Below are 18888 nucleotides of genomic sequence, written 5' to 3'. Positions count from 1 at the left end.
GGGTGTGGTGGAGCGGAAATGGGATGGGGAGGAACATGTGTGTGTGTTTTATTGAGTGCTGGAATGACTTTTTCTAAACAGGGTGTTTTTTTTAATATCGGTATCCATAAAAGATAGTGGTCTATATGTAGCTGGATGACTCTGGTCTATATTTGATATGCTTTTGTGGTCATTGCTGTCTTTATGGGGGAAATTCTAAAGGCAGGTGTTAATAATTTTATGATTTTAATGGTTTTAATATTTGTACAGAGTATCTACAGGGAAACCTCTCTAACATGTGCCCACATTATTCTGCCAATTCTTTCCTCCGGCCACTGTTTAGGAGCTGAAATCACTTACAAAAGTGCATTAGTTATGATTCTGCCATGAAATAAGGTTTGTTTCGCTTCAGAATAATTTTCCAGAATGTTTGACCTTTTATTTCTGGCATCAAATATGCTGTGTTTTTTACATGCGATCAGTGTGATGCAAATAAATTATTGTAAACAAATATTCTATAAAATCTATAAAGCACAGAACAAAACTCTTTTTTTAATGTATAATAAGAAGATCAGTCACACTTAAATCAGGCTGAAGTAATAGAGTAAAAAAACACAACTGTACAGTGAGCTGAATTTGATTAATTACTCTTTCATGTGGACACTGGTGAAGCTTAAAGGTAAATTAGGGTCTATCCTGTTGGTGCTCTTTAGTATGTGAGGCCAAACAATTAAAAATTTTAATGCTCTGATCTTAATTCTTAAAGTAAACCTGGTCTTAATTCTTAATTACGCTGCACAAACTTTTGTCAGGGCAAAAAAAGGACTGTGATCATGCAACATGAACATGATTTACCCAACACGTTACAGCTATAAATCACTGAGACAGAATCATCAGTTACACACATTTGGCCTTTTATTATTTACTCCTCAAGTCCATTGGCAGCTGAACATTAATATAGTAGAAAAGTTGTGTATGTACGACCAACAACGCACAATATGCTTTGAGGTAGAAGCCAAGAAAGACATAGTTTGTGTCTGTGAGCACCTGCACGTTCAGGCGGAAAAAGGGAGGCACATGGGGATGGAGAGGGAAGGAATAGGGGGTAAATAGCCCCTCCTTGGGGCCAGCTCCCCTGCTGACCCCAGTAAGCACCAGGGACCCATTAATGGAACCTGAAACAAGTTCCACTAATGAGCTAGGGCGTCTGGGGATTCCCTAGGGATGCTTTCCCTGGAGGGCTTAACCCGGGGGTTGTGGTCATGACCTGGTTCGGGGCTCTGGTGGCTCTTGGATGGTGTTTTCCTCATGGCTGCGTACAGCAGGGCTGGAAGAGGGTCTGTCCTGGCGGATATAGGTTACTGATCGTTAGACTGGCTGCCCCTGGGTGGGTCCGGGGTGGGTGTGGGGGCTTGGGGTTCTTGGAGTGCTCTGCCTCCAGGCTGGGGCTCTGGCTGGGCCTTGGGGGCTTGGGTCCTGGTTGGTGTGTCGCTGAGGTTGTGGGCGGGTGGGTGCACGGGGGCTCAGCCCTGGCGCGGGGGCCTGTGGTGCATCGGCTAAAGTGGGGGGCTCTTCATTTGGTGGGGAGGTTATTACATCCTTGCAGGAGTTCACTCTGTGGGTGGGGAAGATATATAGGAGAGGTGGAGAATGAACTTAACCTGGCTGTCTGTTGTCTTGTGTAGTCTGGGAGATGATTGGATGATGGGGTGGGTACAGTTCCCTCTGCGGTGGGATCAGGTGGGCTGCCACAGGTTCTCTCGGGCTTGGTGGTGATGCTGCCATGGGCCTCGGTCTGGATGGGCCTGGGCCCCCTGCCCTTGGTGGATTCCAGAGAGCGGGGATGCCTACCAAGGTCAGCGGGGGAGCTGGCCCCAGGGAGGGGATACTTGCCCCTCCCTTCCTTTCCTCCCCATCCCCATGTGCCTCCCTCTTTCCGCTCCACCACACCCACCCACACATGCAGGGCCTTGGGGTGCAGGTGTGTCACCAGGGTGCAGGGGAGGCTTCCCCCCTCTGTCCCCTGCTGGCCACCTGTTCCTCAATTTTATTCCACATCCTAGACATCCACATTACTCACACTCTCATAACACATACATATAGGGCCTTGGCGGTGGGCATGTTATACGGCATCCAGAAGACAGTCTGTATTCAACCTCAACACTGGTGCCTGTGCCCACCTCTCAATTTTAAATGCATGTAGACATTGAGGGTTCTTGGGAGGGGCAGTGCTGACACCGGCTGCTCTCTGGCAGGAAGCACCATGTCCTCCCATGTTTTAAATGCAGTTTAGAACAGCACGCAGCAACACCACATATGAGCGGGCAGACGGAGGTATGGGGTCTTCACACACCCCAGTTCTATGTTAGCCATTGGGACAGAGGAGCTGGGAGGAAGAGTTGGCCGTCCGGTTGGGGTCTGGGATGTGGGGCCTCCCTGCTACTGCGGAGCTGGGGGCGGTCTGCTTGTCTCCACCCCAGGGAAAAGGGTAACATCTCCTGGGTGTGCGTGCGGTTTCCCCCTCTGGGGGCGAGGGTACCTGGACCTGGGGTATAGAGTATGTTTGGGGAGTGTGATTGTCTATACAGTTTCCATTTGTGTCTGTCTTGAGTGCCGAGTATTTGTATATGTCTGCATGAGAGTGAGAATGCACATTTGTGTCTGTGTGTGCCTGTTCGTCTGTGTCTGTATGTCAGGTCGGGTCGGGTCGGGTCTTTTCTAGGGGCAGAGACAGCTCAGTAGGTAGCATGGTCACCCCATGATTGGAAGGTCGGGGGTTCAAATCCACTGAACGGTTACCCATAGGTACCCCTGAGCAAGGTACCGTTCCTACACACTGCTCCCTGATGCACTTGCTTAGTGGCTGCCCACTGCTTCACTGAGTGAATGGGTCAAATGCAGAGAGAGTAATTTCCCCACGGGGATCAATGAAGTATACATTATCATTATTATTATTAAACTCCACTTCTCAGGCCCCAGGAGGTAAAAGGACACAAGTGAGGCTGTTCTGAACTGAAACAGGAATAAATGTAAAAAATGTTCAAAATGTAGACAGAACCCAGAGTGCAAGAGTGACCAGGGCTAAAGACTTAAAATCCAAAAGAGTAAAAGAAGAATGCAGAACTAAAAATTAAGGGCTAAAAAAAAAGATAGTCGTCAAAACTCATCTGACTAATGTCAATGTGTCGTACACTGCTGACTTCATGAACACAGTACCGGTGCTCATACTTCATCAATATTTCCATGTAATGATGATGAGAAGAGAGAAAACCAACAACTACTACTATGATGACTACTTCAGATCTAAAACTGCTTGTGTTCCTTGAAGGTTGCTCTGTCCATGATGTTGTTGCTAAAGAGTCTAGAAAGAGACCAAAGCAGAGAGAGCAGATGTCACTCATTCACACAGAATGAATCCATGTAAACACAACAAGAGGCTCTAATTGTTTGCTGCACATTATATTATTGTAGTGTGTGTGAACAGGCTGATGGTTATTGGTGCCTCCCAGAGAAGGATCAGTGTGTGACACTCACTCCAGGACTTGGACTTTGTGCAGATGTGTGATGAGAGGGAGCAGCAGCTGGTCAGTGAGCTGACAGTGACTGAGGTCCAGCTCTGTCAGCCCTTCACACGAGTCCAGCATCTGGGCCAAAGCACCACAGGCCCTCTGATCCAGCGTGCTGTGACTGAGATCCAGCTCTCCACCCAGAGCTCTACACAGGGACACCGCCCGCCGCACTGTGTCCCTCTCACTGTTCTCAGGATCCAGAGACAGCAGCTGGAGGAGGACAGTTTTACTGAGTCTAAACAGGACAAACAGAGCAAAGAGAAACTGTCAGGATGCATCAACACCAGTGTGAACGAGCTTCTCTCTGGTTTAGACTCTTCTGTGGTCTTTCACACCTGAGGCGGACCCTGTGAAGGACAGGAAACAGCAGGTCCAGCACGCCTCACAGTCTCGCAGGTCGAGCTGTGTGTCTCGGCTGCTGTGTGTCAGGATGGTGGAGACGGCCCTGCAGTCATCAGCGGTCAGACTCAGAGGCTCAGGCTGATCCTCCTCTGGTAGCTCCACACAGGAGGAGCAGGACAGATCCAAGCTGTGCTGCAGAGTCCTCAGCAGGCCTGACGCTGCCTCCTGCTGGACGTCACAGGCAGCACAGCACTGGATGAACCTCAGCAGCTGATTCCTGTCAACACTGCAAGGAAAAACATACATATAAACACACAACATACACATAAATACATTTACTTGACTGTTAGAGGACCATCATGGAGCAGCAGTGTAATCAGACCCTGAGGAGGGATGCAGGTCTCAGTCAGGTCTAACCGTCCGACTGTCCAGTAGCTCAGCAGGGAAGCCAAACTACTGACAGCCCTCAACATTACTCTCTGTGATGGTCGGGTTTTCTTAGGCACAAGAGAAAGCTCTTCAACAGCCAGCGGACAGACCACTCTGCCTCTTCTTACCCACTGAAACAGGAGCAAGGACATGTCGATGGAAAGCCTGAAGATCAAAGAGACAAAAGAGCAGAAATGATGAACACCAAGAACTAAAGATTCAAAGCAGACAGCAGATAAATGGTGTTAGAAGAACAAGAGAGAGTCATGATTTCACTTCCTGCCTCAGACTGTGTAGTTGTGTTGTGTGTCTAAAGAGGAGAGCAGCTCCTCTTGCAGACATCTTGCTGGGTGTGAGGATGAGATCCACTTTAGAGCCACACAGTTTGAGAACTCTCCCCACAGACCAGCAGCTTTTCCTGTGTAACTCTCCTGTTAACAGCAGCTGGAACCCCAGGAGCTGCAGCAGAGACTCCAGCTGCTGGGCCAAAATATTAATAAATATAAAACATAAACACCGAGTCCACTGACTACAGACCATGACAAGAGCAGCTGAACATTGCTTTTAGACTGTTACTGACTCACAACACAAACACTAATTGATAGGTCTGTGTAGCACAGGCTCAATGTCACAGGATATTGGCTGGCTGTGAAAGCTGAATATGTTTCAGTCATTTAAAAACACTTCCTGTCACTATGAGTTCCAGTGACATCATGCAGTTTGTGTTTTGATCTCCAGGGGCGACAAATCAGCATCAACTTTGCTGCCATCAGTAATAATTCTTCAAATATAATAATCAGTGTTTGAGCAGTTATGATATCAGGGACAATCTAGACATGTGTGACAATACATGATGCACTTAAAAATCATGTGATCCAATCTCAGTCTGCACTTTCATTCATGACTTCAACATGTCGAAACGAGCTTTGAAGAAACATCAGTTTGGTGCTGAAATATTCAAATGCCGCACCAAGAAGAGCAACAAAGTAATGAGATATGTTTGTGTTTCAAACAGGAAAACCAGCAGAAATAAATCACAACCTGCCAGACATCAGGGAGTTTCCGAGGTGCACATGAATGTAGCACACAGTGTTTCATGCTGCTGAGTGTCCTCAAACGCCTCTCTCCGTGTTTCCTTCCCTTCCTGCTCAAAGTTCTTCTTCCCTGAAGTTCGTGGAGTGGAGCTTGTTCTTCGTGTGTTTGTTTGATGAAAATGTAAGTTTGCTTTGTTTCCTCCTTTAACAGTTTGTCTTTAGGAACTTTACTGTTTGTTCAACTCAGTATCACACAGTTGTCTCTGTTTTTAAACCCATTTTGCACAGAGAGGAATTTTTTGAAACATGTATTGATAGCAATGTTGAATATTCTTACAGAGTTAAAAACAAAATACACATAAAATAATTACACCATGAAGATGGTTTACTTTTCCGCTATATAAAAGAGGTAGTAGTTTATTTTATTGCTACCTGTAATTTATTGCAGTTGCAGTGAAAACAAAGTATGGGTGTGTGTGGTTGGAGGATGTGTTTGCGGCACATGATGTGGAGGCTTCGCGGTGTCTTGATGTGCGAGATAATCCTGCTGCTCTGCTTCTTATCTCTGAATCTCTTCTTGAAGTACTCCTCCTTCTGTGGGTCACTGAACCCTCTGACCTCTGTCACCATGTCAACACTGTAAGGAGGGATCTGATTGGCTGCTGCAGGTCGTGTGGTTATCCAGAGGCGTGCAGAGGGAAGCAGGTTCCCCATCCCCCTTTTGAGGAGAAGGGGGGTGGGGGTGGGAGGCAAGATTGTCTTGTAAAAATAAGGGGGAGGGGGGGTAGCAAAACAAGTTTGGCAACCGTTGTGCAGGTGAAGCCAAAGGCAAGTTATTCTTCAACATATTTTCTAGTATTTGGCTTAAAAGCAAGTTGGTTTGACAATGCTTCATCTTCTGCTTTGCATTTGTGTGAGAGTCCCGTCAAAAACCTGTCCATCATGCTTGCAGTGTCTAAGCATTTATTGATTTTTAGTTCACAAACACTTCTTATAATAACTAACTATTCCTGGAATTCTGGAGATTTTAGCTCTTTATTCAGTAAAGTTAAATAATTATCAGGCAAAATGTCCTCTGTCTTATAATACGGGAGAACAAGAAACCTATCATTTTCTGTTGTAACCCACAAATTGAGGTGGATGTGGATTCAGCAGCATGGATCAGAGTGACAAAGAGAAGGGAGCCCCTCCCTCTAAAACTACTCTGTGTGGGGAACATGAGAGCCAGTGTAGCTGGTGTGTTTCTGCGAATCTATGACTGGGTTACCCCAGACCAAAGCTCAGAGGTGAGATGACGATCTCTAACTAACATGACTCCATGACTGTGTTTCCACAAACACAGCAGTCAGAGTGTAAAGAATGGATGTTGTAGGAGGTGTTTCTGTAGTAGAAGCTGAGTGTCTGTAGGACTCCAGCTGCTCCAGCAGTTGTCTCCTTTGTGCTTTGCTTCAAACACAGTGAAGGTAGGAACTTTCAGGTGTTGCTAGATGGACGAGGACAAATTGTTTAGTGAGACATTTTCACCTGAAAGAGAAAGTTTTGGACTTTGATTTATGTGAAACTTATGTGAAACCGTTCTAGCCTGTTCGTGCAGCCCTGAGTGGCTTTGAGCTCAGCTGATCCTCACGTTTGTCTGCTCTAATAGAGGAGAACCAGCTCATTAGGATCAATGGGAACCTGAGAATATATCCAATGACCAGAGTTATCCCATCATCAGATAATTATATTGTAACTGTTATTGTGACGACTCCTTCTTGGTACCATGTTCCTGATACCAGAGCAGGTTTAGAAACATGATATCAGACTGGTGCCAGCATAAATAATACAGATTGAAGATGAAATCTGCTGTGAAATAAACTAAATAAGTAAACAAAAAAAGGTGTGATGAGACCATGATTCACATGCTCTCATGTTTTACAGATCAAAAATGGAGAAGCCTGTTCGAAGACAGTTGCTGAACATACTGGATGATTTAGGAAAAAAGGAGCTAGAACGTTTTCACTGGCACCTGCGGATTGGACCCGGAGGTGATTTCATGACCATTAAAAAGAGCCACCTGGAGAAAGCAGACACAATGAGAGTAGTGGATCTTATGGTGGGAACATATACTACTGGCCGTGTGATGGAGGTGGCGGAGTTGATTTTAAAGAAGATTAAAAAAGGTCATTCAGAGAAAGAAGAAACAAACAAACAGTGCGGTAGGAAACAGCATTCTCACAATTTATTTTATGTAATAAACGTTTTAATTTTGTCTTTCCTCAAATAATCTAATAATTATTTTGAAGACAGGCTAGTTTTTCATTTTTAAAAAGACCATTTCATGATTCAAAGTGTGTGTGGGAGGAGAGGCACTGTGAACCATGTGTGAAATAAATAAAGACATGAAATGAAATGAAATGAAAGTGCACTTTCCTCCAACAGGAAGTCCCTCAGTCCAGGAAGCTTCATTGCTTTTATCAGAATCAGAAGGTAAGATTCCATGAGTTTGTCTGAAGAGACGTGGATAAGGCAGAAACACATGAACTCTGAGCTGACCAATCAGAGCTCTGATTCTTTGCATGTGACATCGCTGTAGCCTCAATGTAGCTCTCCAGTATGATAAAAGTCAGAGAAAAAAATAAACATCAAAGACTCAGTATGGTAGGAAGTAGAGATGGCACGATACCACTTTTTTATGTCCGATACCGATACCGATATCATAAATTTGGATATCTGCCGATACCGATATGAATCCGATATAGTGTGTTTTTAATCAATAAAACTTATTTTAATATCTTGCTGCATTTTGTATAAGTTCATACTCAAGTTTAAATAAACAACAACACTAAAGCTATTCTGTTATACCTGTATGTAAAAAATACACTGCACCCAAAATATTTCATAGTTCAGCAACACTGATCAATCTAATAAATTTAAACCTACTCCATCCTCCCTATTCTGGTATTTTAAAGAGTACTTAGCAGAAATATTAAGCAACCTAATTAATAGGGTTGCAAACTCCAAGCCAAGAAAAATAGGGAACCACCCCCCACCCTCCACCTCATGATGCTTAATCGATGTAATCAACTTTAATTTGATGCAGGGTGAAACAAAATGCACAGAAATAAATTATTTTTCAAGAATAATTAAATAGATTCAACATCTTTCTTCAACAGAATTGCAGACTGCACAGATGGTACCTTCCCAAAGGAAAAAGTACTATAGCTTACTAGGGTATATTAGACTTAACAGTTACTATATACAGTAATGGACTTCTATACATTTTACATCAGATTAAAACTTTGGGTGTAAGATTCAGATAATTATTTATTAAAAGCTAGACATTTTAAATGAGAATAAGAAAGAAAAGTATGTCTTTGTGCCCCTTTTCCTGTTCATGCCCTATCGGCCCCCCTGGCTAAACTTTGCTAGATCCGCCCCTGCACAGTTACCAGCCGTCAGCTATGTAGAAAAGGATCCTGGTGTAGAAAGTAATATTAAATACATTCTAACAACAGCTTATCAAGCTTAAACGTGCTGCTGTTGTTCAGCCGCTGGTTTCCTCTTTCTGGTGCAAAGTGGGCCAAAAACAAAGAAGAGAGACGGACTGGCGACAGAAAAGCCGATCAGCTGATCATTGATCAGTTTCACATTGAAGTAGCCGCAGGAAGGTGAGGGAGAGAGAGAGGCAGTCGCTCCATATATCGGTTGTTAAGCTTAACATGGGAACGCTTTACAAACATTCAGAGATGAACTTACACACTTGCTTTACTTCTCTCTGGGATAACTTCCTCGGAGATGTAATGCTGGTTTGGTAGCGAGGCTACAAATACACACAGCCGCTCTATCACGTGAGCACACTGCTCCGATGTGCAAGGGTTATGAGCCGAGTTACGCCGTGTCGCAAGTTTTGTGAGGTGCTTTTTTGATATTTAATGGATCGGATTACATTTTTTATTTCCCTCCGATATCCGATCCAGTAATTTAGGTCAGTATCGGACCGATACCGATACGTAATATCGGATCGGTCCATCTCTAGTAGGAAGACACAACATTCTCACAATTTATTTTATGTATTAAAAGTTTTAATTTTGTCTGTCTTTCCTCCTCAAATAATCTTTGAGTACAAATGTTATATTTACATTATTTTGAAGCCACGCAGGTTTTCATTTTTAAACAGTCCACCTCATGATCACTTCAGGTGCACTTTCCTCCAACAGGAAGTCCCTCAGTCCAGGAAGCTTCATTACTTTCATCAGAATCAGAAGGTAAGATTCCACGAGTTTGTCTGAAGAGACGTGGATAAGGCAGAAACACACAAAGTCTGAGCTGACCAATCAGAGCTCTGATTCTTTCCATGTGATATCTCTGTAGCCTCAGTTTAGCTCTCCAGTATGTCAGAGCTCTATTGAGTGAATGGCTGGTTGGTTTAAAAATGTCTGACTTTAGTTCACTGGCTATAACAGCACTTACCTCATATTAATGCTTCAGGAGCAGATCCAGTTAAAACTGAGGACAACTGACCTTTAGATGAGATGTAAGGATGGTTCATAGCAGATTCTAAAAAAAAATAGAAAAGCATCTAACCTGTTTGAGATCAGAAATATCCAAACAGGTCATGCTTTAGGATCTCATAATACATTTAGACGTTCACTCTTGTGCTTTCAAATGGCTTTTAAATTTTAAACCAGAGTTTTTAGAAATGTATTAATTTTTTATTAAGTGAAATGATATACTAAAGTTGTTAAATATTTGAACACTGTATTGTGTATTATGCTATTTTTGTAATATTATCAAAGCAAATCAATATTTATTAACCATCCATCCATCCATCCATCCATCCATCCATTCGCTTGTGCTTAAACTTTTCAGGGTTGCTGGGGGTGCTGGAGCCTATCCCAGCTGTCTTAGGGCGAGAGACAGGGTACACCCAGGCCAGGTCGCCAGTCTGTCGCAGGGCTAACACATAGAGACAACCAATCACACTGACATTCGCTCGCCAAAGGCACTATCTCTACTTTTAACATTAGGCTTTAAACTTTCCATTTTTCTAAAGCATATAGTTAGAACGAACACCTTGTTCGAACATAAGAGTGTCCATAAGTGCACGTGGCACCAGGATGCTGTAGGCCGCAGGTCGATGATCGATTTTGTAATCGTATCACCAGACCTGCGACCATATGTTCTGGACACTCGGGTAAAGAGAAGGGCTGAGCTGTCAACTGATCACCACCTGGTGGTGAGTTGGATCAGGTGGCGGGGGAGGACGCTGGACAGACCCGGTGCACCTAAACGCGTAGTGAGGGTGTGCTGGGAACGTCTAGCAGAGGCCCCAGTCCGCGAGATCTTCAACGCACACCTCCGGCAGAGCTTCAACAACATTCCGAGGGAGACTGGGGACATTGAGTCCGAATGGACCATGTTCAGCGTCTCCATTGCCGGGCTGCTGCATTGAGCTGCGGCCGCAAGGTGGTTGGTGCCTGCCGTGGTGGTAATCCCCGAACCAAATGGTGGACACCAGAGGTGAAGGGAGCCACCAGGCTGAAGAAGGAGTCCCATCGGGCTTGGTTGGCCTGTGGGACTCCAGAGGCAGCTGACAGGTATCGACAGGCCAAGCGGAATGCGACTCGGGCAGTGGCTGAAGCAAAACTCGGGTGTGGGAGGAGTTCGAGAGGCCATGGAAAAAGACTTTCGGACTGCCTCGAAGAGATTCTGGCAAACCGTCAGGCGTCTCAGGAGGGGAAAGCGGTGCTCTACCTGCACTGTGTATAGTGCTGGCGGTGCGCTGCTGACGTCGACTGAGAAAATTGTCAGACGGTGGAAGGAATACTTCGAGACCTCCTTAATCCCACTGACACGTCTTCCGAGGAGGAAGCAGAGTCTGGGGATGAGGGAATGACCCGCCAATTTCTGGGGTCGAGGTCACTGAGGCAGTTAAACAACTCCTCGGTGGCAGAGCCCCTGGTGTTGATGAGGTCCGCCCTGAGTTCCTGAAGGCTCTGGACGTTGTAGGGCTGTCCTGGTTGACACGCCTCTGCAATGTTGCGTGGAGATCAGGGGCAGTACCCTGGACTGGCAGACCGGGTGGTGGTCCCCATCTTTAAGAAGGGAGACCGGAGGGTGTGTTCCAACTACAGGGGATCACACTCCTCAGCCTCCTGGGAAAGTCTATGCCAGGGTGCTGGAAAGGAGAGTTCGTCCGTTAGTCGAACCTCGGATACAGGAGGAACAATGCGGTTTTTAGTCCTGGTCGCGGAACACTGGACCAGCTCTTTATCCTCTCGAGGATACTTGAGGGTGCATGGGAGTTTGCCCAACCAGTCTACATGTGTTTTGTGGACTTGGAGAAGGCATTCGACCGTGTCCCTCGGGTGTCCTGTGGGAGGTGTTGCGGGGAGTATGGGGTGTCTGGCCCACTGCTACGGGCCATTCGATCCCTATACAACCGTTGTAAGAGTTTGGTTCGCATTGCCGGCAATAAGTCGGACTCGCTTCCGGTGGGTGATGGGCTCCGCCAGGGCTGCCCTTTATCACCGATTCTGTTCATAATTTTATGGACAGGATTTCTAGGCGCAGCCAAGTGGCGGAGGGCTTTCACTTGGTGGCCTCAGAATCTCATCTCTGCTTTTTGCGGATGATGTGGTTCTGATGGCTTCATCGGTGGGGGCCTCCAGCTCGCACTGGAACGGTTCGCAGCCGAGTGTGAAGCAGCAGGAATGAGGATCAGCACCTCCAAATCTGAGGCCATGGTTCTCAGCCGGAAAAGGGTGGAGTGCCCACTCCGGGTCGGGGATGAGTTCCTGCCCCAAGTGGAGGAGTTTAAGTATCTCGGGGTCTTGTTCGCGAGTGATGGGAGAAGGGAGCCGGAGATCGACAGACGGATTGGTGCTGCGGCTGCAGTGATGCGGACGCTGCACCGGTCCGTCGTGGTGAAGAGGGAGCTGAGTGTAAAAGCGAAGCTCTCAATTTACCGGTCGATCTCGTCGCCCCGACCTCACCTATGGCCACGAGCTCTGGGTAGTGACCGAAAGAACGAGATCGCGGATACAAGCGGCAGAAATGAGCTTCCTCCGAAGGGTGGCTGGCCTCTCCCTTAGAGATAGGGTGAGAAGCTCGGCCATCCGGGAGGGGCTCAGAGTAGAGCCGCTGCTCCTCCACATCGAAAGGAGCCAGTTGAGGTGGTTCGGGCATCTGACAAGGATGCCCCCTGGGCGCCTCCTGGGCGAGGTGTTCGGGCATGTCCCACCGGAGGAGGCCCCGGCAGACCCAGGGCGCGCTGGAGAGATTATATCTCTCGGCTGGCCTGGGAACGCCTTGGTGTTCCCCCGGATGAGCTGGAGGAGGTGGCTGGGGAGAGGGAGGTCTGGGCTTCTCTGCTTAGGCTGCTGCCCCCGCGACCCGACCTCGGATAAAGCGGATGAGGATGGATGGATGGATGGATATAGTTAGAGCTGGATCAGGTAACCCTAAAACTTCCCTTAGTTACGATGCAACAGGTGTAGGTCGCTGGGGGATTCCCATTATGCACTGGGTGTTTCTTCTTCTCTGCCTGTTTATACACCACTCAGCTGCTAATCTACAGCTATAATAAATCTCTGGCTCTCTTCCACAGCATGTCTTTTATCCTGGCTTCCTTCTCTCAAGCAATCAGTCAAAGTAGATGGCTGCCCCTCTCTGAGCCTGGTTCTGCTGGAGGTTTCTTCCTGATAAAAGGAAGTTTTTCCTTCCACTACAGCGCTTGCTTATAGGGGCTCAAATGATTGTTGAGGTTTTTCCTTACAAAATAAAGCACCTTGAGGTGACTGTTCTTGTGATTTGGTGCTCTATAAATAAAACTGAATTGAATATTTCTCCATAAAACCTTCCACTGAGTTATAACCAGTCTTGGTCAAGTTACTTGAAAATGGTAATTGGTGATTACTTCTCCAATTACTCCCATTACTTTACTGATTTCTTATTTTCAAAAGTAATTAGTTACCTTATTGCTTAGTTACTTTTTGAAAATATGATACACAACCTGAATACATGACTTTTTTCTGTATAATCGATAATATAAAATAGAATCAAATCAAAAAATCTCTTTTAAAAAAATGTTTTATTAGTTTTAATCTTTTAATTTTATGCACGTCATTGAGGAACAATTACATTATATGAAACAGTCTTTGACTTTAAGAAATTTGTTGAACGTTTAGTTCTATTTTCTGCATATTCCCAGCTAATTCCAGTTTTCAACAATGGCGGCAGCTACTTACAAATTTCTGCTCGGTTTATTAAGACATCACATATTTGCAAAAGTGCTCTGACGTTTTCGGAAACGTCTGTTACCCACCTGCTCAATAGCTAGAGGGTTCAAGGTTCACTAGAGCCGGCGAGAACAGCGAACTCCCGGCACATCATTTTCAAACCCCTTGTGGTCTTTCGCTACTCAGGTTAAACATGATATATAAGTCAGTCAGATAGTTTAAAACTGTTATTGTTTGGCTTTTTTCAGTGTTTTATTTGTTCCTCAGTAAATTGGTTTGGCTGAGATTAAAGTTATAATTTTTACACAGCTGAATAAATGTCAAACAGAACTGATTAAACAGAAGCGTGAAATGGTCGAGAATTTACTCCACTGTCGTGTTATATTTTACACAGAAAGAACAGACGGACGAGTTTATTAAACTCCCCCGAGACATTCGGCAAATTTCATTAAAATAAACATTTAATAAACTATCATCTTGTCTTTATTTTTAGTTAGCACATACCTTAAATACTTCAAGCTGTAAGCTAATGATAGGTGTATAAGAGCAGACGCATGCTGGTGCAATAAGTTGTACGTTTTACGTCCAGTGGATGCATGATCTGATTAGTTGACTAATCGCAAAAAATAATCGGTGACTAGTCGACTATCAAAATAATCGTTTGTGGCAGCCCACATCAAGTAAAAAAGCAAAAAAATAAATAAAAATCCAAGATTCAGCAGCACTAATTGCTGTCGCTTTTAAATCTATTTTCACCTGTTTAGCAGAAGTGGGGCCGATGGAGGTTTGCCCGGTGCTGCAGCGGTCATGTCAGTTGGGGGTTCCTGAGGTGTGTCAGCAGGAACTAAAGTCTAAGCTGAAGAAGAAGCTCCAGTGCATGTTTGAGGGGATCGCTAAAGCAGGAAACCCAACCCTTCTGAATCAGATCTACACAGAGCTGTACATCGCAGAGGGAGAGACTGCAGAGGTCAATGATGAACATGAGGTCAGAGAGATTGAAAAAGCATCCAGGAAACCAGACAGACCAGAAACAACAATCAGTCAAAAAGACATTTTTAAAATTCCACCTGGAAGAGATGAACCAATCAGAACAGTGCTGACAATGGGAGTGGCTGGCATTGGGAAAACGGTCTCAACACAGAAATACACCCTTGACTGGGCTGAAGGCAAAGCCAACCAGGACATCCAGTTCATATTTCCATTCACTTTCAGAGAGCTGAATCTTCCGAAAGAGCAAAAGTTCAGCTTGGTGGAACTTGTTCATCACTTCTTTACTGAAACCAAAGAAGCAGGAATCTGCAGCTTTGAAGACTTCCAGGTTGTGTTCATCTTTGATGGTCTGGATGAGTATCGAATTCCTCTGGACTTCAAGAACACTAAGATCCTGACTGACCCTAGAGAGTCCACCTCAGTGGATGTGCTGCTGACAAACCTCATCAGGGGGAACCTGCTTCCCTCTGCGCACCTCTGGATAACCACACGACCTGCAGCAGCCAATCAAATCCCTCCTTACTGTGTTGACATGGTGACAGAGGTCAGAGGGTTCAGTGACCCACAGAAGGAGGAGTATTTCATCAAGAGATTCAGAGATAAGAAGCAGAGCAGCAGGATTATCTCGCACATCAAAACATCGCGAAGCCTCCACATCATGTGCCGCATCCCAGTCTTCTGCTGGATCACTGCTACAGTTCTGGAGGATATGTTGAAAACCAGAGAGGGAGGACAGCTGCCCAAGAACCTAACTAAGATGTACACCCACTTCCTAGTGGTTCAGGCCAAAGTGAAGAAGGTCAAATATGATGGAGGAGCTGAGACAGATCCACACTGGAGTCCAGAGAGCAGGAAGATGATTGAGTCTCTGGGAAAACTGGCTTTTGATCAGCTGCAGAAAGGAAACCTGATTTTCTATGAATCAGACCTGACAGAGTGTGGCATCGATATCAGAGCAGCCTCAGTGTACTCAGGAGTGTTCACACAGATCTTTAAGGAGGAGAGAGGACTGTACATGGACAAGGTGTTCTGCTTCATCCATCTGAGTGTTCAGGAGTTTCTGGCTGCTCTTCATGTCCATCTGACTTTCATTAACTCTGGAGTCAATCTGCTGGAAGAGAAACAAACAATCTCCCAGGAGTCTGAAACAAGAGAACTCTTCTACCAGAGTGCTGTGAACAAGGCCTTACAGAGTCCAAATGGACACCTGGACTTGTTCCTCCGCTTCCTCCTGGGTCTTTCACTTCAGACCAATCAGACTCTCCTACAAGGCCTGCTGACACAAACAGGAAGTAGCCCACAGACCAATCACGAAGCAGTCCAGTACATCAAAAGGAGGCTCAGTGAGAGTCTGTCTGCAGAGAAAAGCATTAATCTGTTCCACTGTCTGAATGAACTGAATGATCGTTCTCTAGTGGAGGAGATTCAACAGTCCCTGAGATCAGGAAGTCTCTCCACAGATAAACTGTCTCCTGCCCAGTGGTCAGCTCTGGTCTTCATCTTACTGTCATCAGATCTTTCCGTGTTTGACCTGAAGAAATACTGTAGTTCAGAGGAGGCTCTTCTGAGGCTGCTGCCAGTGGTCAAAGCCTCCAACAAAGCTCTGTAAATAAATATATTTATAATTTTAAATGTTTAATACTATTAGATGAATAAAAGAATATGTCTTCATTGTTATTCTTCTTCAGGCTGAGTTATTGTACACTCTCAAAAAGAAGCTGTGAAGCTTTGTCCTCAATTCTCAGCTCCCCATCCAATCATCTGAGAGAGCTGGACCTGAGCTTAAAAAAGCTGCAGGATTCTGGATTGGATTTTCTGCGTGTTGGACTCCAGAGTCCTCACTGTAAACTTGAAACTCTCAGGTAAGGATACAGACTTTTTGACACTTTTTGACTCGTAAATCTGTAAGTTTATCTTGATGAGGATGTTTAAAATCAGGACTATTTTTCTTCAGTTCTTGAGTTTATATTTTTAACTGTTTATCTGTGACGTTGTTTGGGCGAATGTTTTTATTTTTTTTAAATTGTCTCTAAAGTCAGTACTAAAACCCACATTTAGATGATTTTCTGTTACCAAAAGACAGCAGAGTGTTTTTGTGCTTTTAAAGCCACTTTCACTTTCACTTTTATTAACATTTTTATTCATTATTTATTTTTATTTATTTGTATATTGTTGAAATGAATATATCAATGGGCCAATAGGTTCGACTATAGGAGCACAGGGGTGTGTTTAAATGAGACACAGAGACTGGAATGTAACTCAAAAGAACCAGTCGGCTTTAGTGAAATAAACCATAGGTTTGACAACCACAGGTTAAGGCACTTATAATTGTTATAATTGTAGAAAGAAAACTTACAAAAAGTGAAAGAAAAGTAAAACAAGATAGTGACTTGGCCAAGTCACTAACTTTTGGTTTTCAATGTTGGGTGCATCCTAGTAACCTGACTCCTTAACTGTTATAGAAAGCAGATTACACAGATTCATTGTCCATTCCATAAATGTGCGCAACATCAGTCTCTTAGCCAAATAGAGGCAGTCCATCATCAAACACTTACAGTAGCACATTATTCAGTACAGACACTGGAAAATCAACAAGCCACTCCATAGGACCTGTACACAAAGCAAAAAGCATGTTTGTCTGGTTTGTTTGAAAAAGTTAAAATAAAATCCATCATTTCAACATTGTTTGCTCAGATTCACATTTTCAGGTCTTAAAAAAGCCTTGTAAAGCATGAATTTAGATGTTTCAATTGGTGCAAGAACCCTGTAACTTGAACTGTGCCTATAAATGGAAGAAAAATGAATTTTTTATAACTTTGTTTAAGTTTCTTGAAGACAGTTTGAAGCTGCATCCTGCTGGCTTCAGCTGTTTGGACTTTCCATTTCCTGAAATAATACTGCCATGGTTCTGGGTCTGGGAAGCCAGTTTTTACATGTTTTTTTTTGTTTGTTTGTTTTTAATTTCTCAATATTCTTTGGTTTTGTGTTTCTCACGGTGTAGTCTTTTGTATTTCTAGCTGCCTTAGTTATTCTCTGGTTGATTGGCAGGTTCTAGTTCTTAGGTTTTGTTACTGTCCTTTTCTGTGTTCCATGTGTCATGTCAAGAAAGTTATGTTCTCATGTCTGTCGAGTCCATGTCTCAGCGTATTTCTCATGCTTTCTGTTTTATTGTGATAACAATTGTGATAAAACGTTCTGTGTTAATTTGTTCAGTTTTGCTTCTTCCTTTTCTCGCTGTTTCTGATTAGCCCCAGCTGTGTTTCCCACCTCCTGTTTCCCATCCTCTCATTATCTGTGTGTATTTACTTCTCTGTTCTCCTCTGTCTGTTGTCGGTCCGTCTGTTTGTCTTGCCTCATGTCAAGTTCCCAGGTTTTCAAGTCCCAGGTTTTCGCATTTCAGGTTATTGTATTTTTCTTCATATATCTCGTGTTTAGTGTTACTTTTGCCCAGTTTAGTTTAGTCATTTCGGTCTTTCTGTGCTTTTGTTTTTAGTTTTGTTCAGCCCAAAATAAAGGTTCGCTTTCTGTTAATCTCCAAAAGTTGATTCTGTTCATCGGGACGTAGCGTTTTCAGTGGGAGAAACGTTTCGTCACTCATCCAAGTGACTTCTTCAGTCTCAGCTGACTGCAGGTTTCCCCAATCTTATAAATAGTAGATTTGCATAATCTATTACTGCATAATCTACTACAGTCTCAGCTGAGACTGAAAAAGTCACTTGGATGAGTGACAAAACGTTTCTCCCACTGAAAACGCTACATCCAGATGAACAGAATCAACTTTTTGAGTTTTACTTACCTGGATGATTGAGCATGCATCAAGATGCTTTCTGTTAATGTTCCATTCCATCTCCATTGTCTAGATTTGGGTCCACACTCTCTCCACTCCATGCCGCCTGCCATCGCAGACGTGACAAATACATTTGGAGCCTTTTTTTAGCTCTTAACAGATTATGAAACACTGAATGATTTCAAGCACAAACTTTGTCTAATAAACTTACATCTTTCATTCTTTATACAGATTGAGGAGTTGTGGTTCATCAGAGGTCAGCTGTCTGATCCCAGCTCTGAATACCAACTCCTCCCTTCAGAAACATCTGAAGCATCTGGACTTGAGTAGTGACAGTTTTTCCCCAGCTAACAGCAAGCTGCAGGATTCAGGAGTGAAGCAGCTGTGTGGTTTTCTGCAGAGTCCAGGATGTGGACTTGAAACTCTGAGGTCAGTCACCATGTTTTAGTTGGTCTGAGGTAAATATGATGCAAATGTTATGCTGAGACTAAACTGCAAACATCAGCAGCAGGCTGATATTATACTGATCCACACTG

General features: G+C 44.3%; 1 protein-coding gene across 1 annotated transcript; it reads left to right on the top strand.

Annotated features, from left to right (window-relative positions):
• The first annotated feature begins 5465 nt into the window (after positions 1-5465).
• LOC120436280 lies at positions 5466-18682 on the top strand. The gene is made up of 6 exons (XM_039607032.1): positions 5466-5534; positions 7274-7551; positions 7775-7822; positions 9553-9600; positions 14340-14578; positions 18584-18682. Exons 1-6 carry the CDS (start codon positions 5527-5529, stop codon positions 18680-18682), a joined length of 720 nt encoding a protein of 239 aa, XP_039462966.1. The 5' UTR covers positions 5466-5526.
• The last annotated feature ends 206 nt before the right edge of the window (positions 18683-18888 follow it).

The sequence above is a fragment of the Oreochromis aureus genome, linkage group 23, assembly GCF_013358895.1.
Source record: "Oreochromis aureus strain Israel breed Guangdong linkage group 23, ZZ_aureus, whole genome shotgun sequence".
Taxonomy (NCBI): Eukaryota; Metazoa; Chordata; class Actinopteri; order Cichliformes; family Cichlidae; genus Oreochromis; species Oreochromis aureus.
Note: the sequence above shows the minus strand (reverse complement) of the source record. Positions and strands in the feature narration are given on the sequence as shown.

Coding starts and splice junctions, on each gene's coding strand:
- LOC120436280 (XM_039607032.1), top strand. Junction 7,823..9,552: donor GCTTTTATCAGAATCAGAAG/GTAAGATTCCAT, acceptor TTCCTCCAACAG/GAAGTCCCTCAGTCCAGGAA. Junction 14,579..18,583: donor AGGTCAGAGAGATTGAAAAA/GCATCCAGGAAA, acceptor TTCTTTATACAG/ATTGAGGAGTTGTGGTTCAT.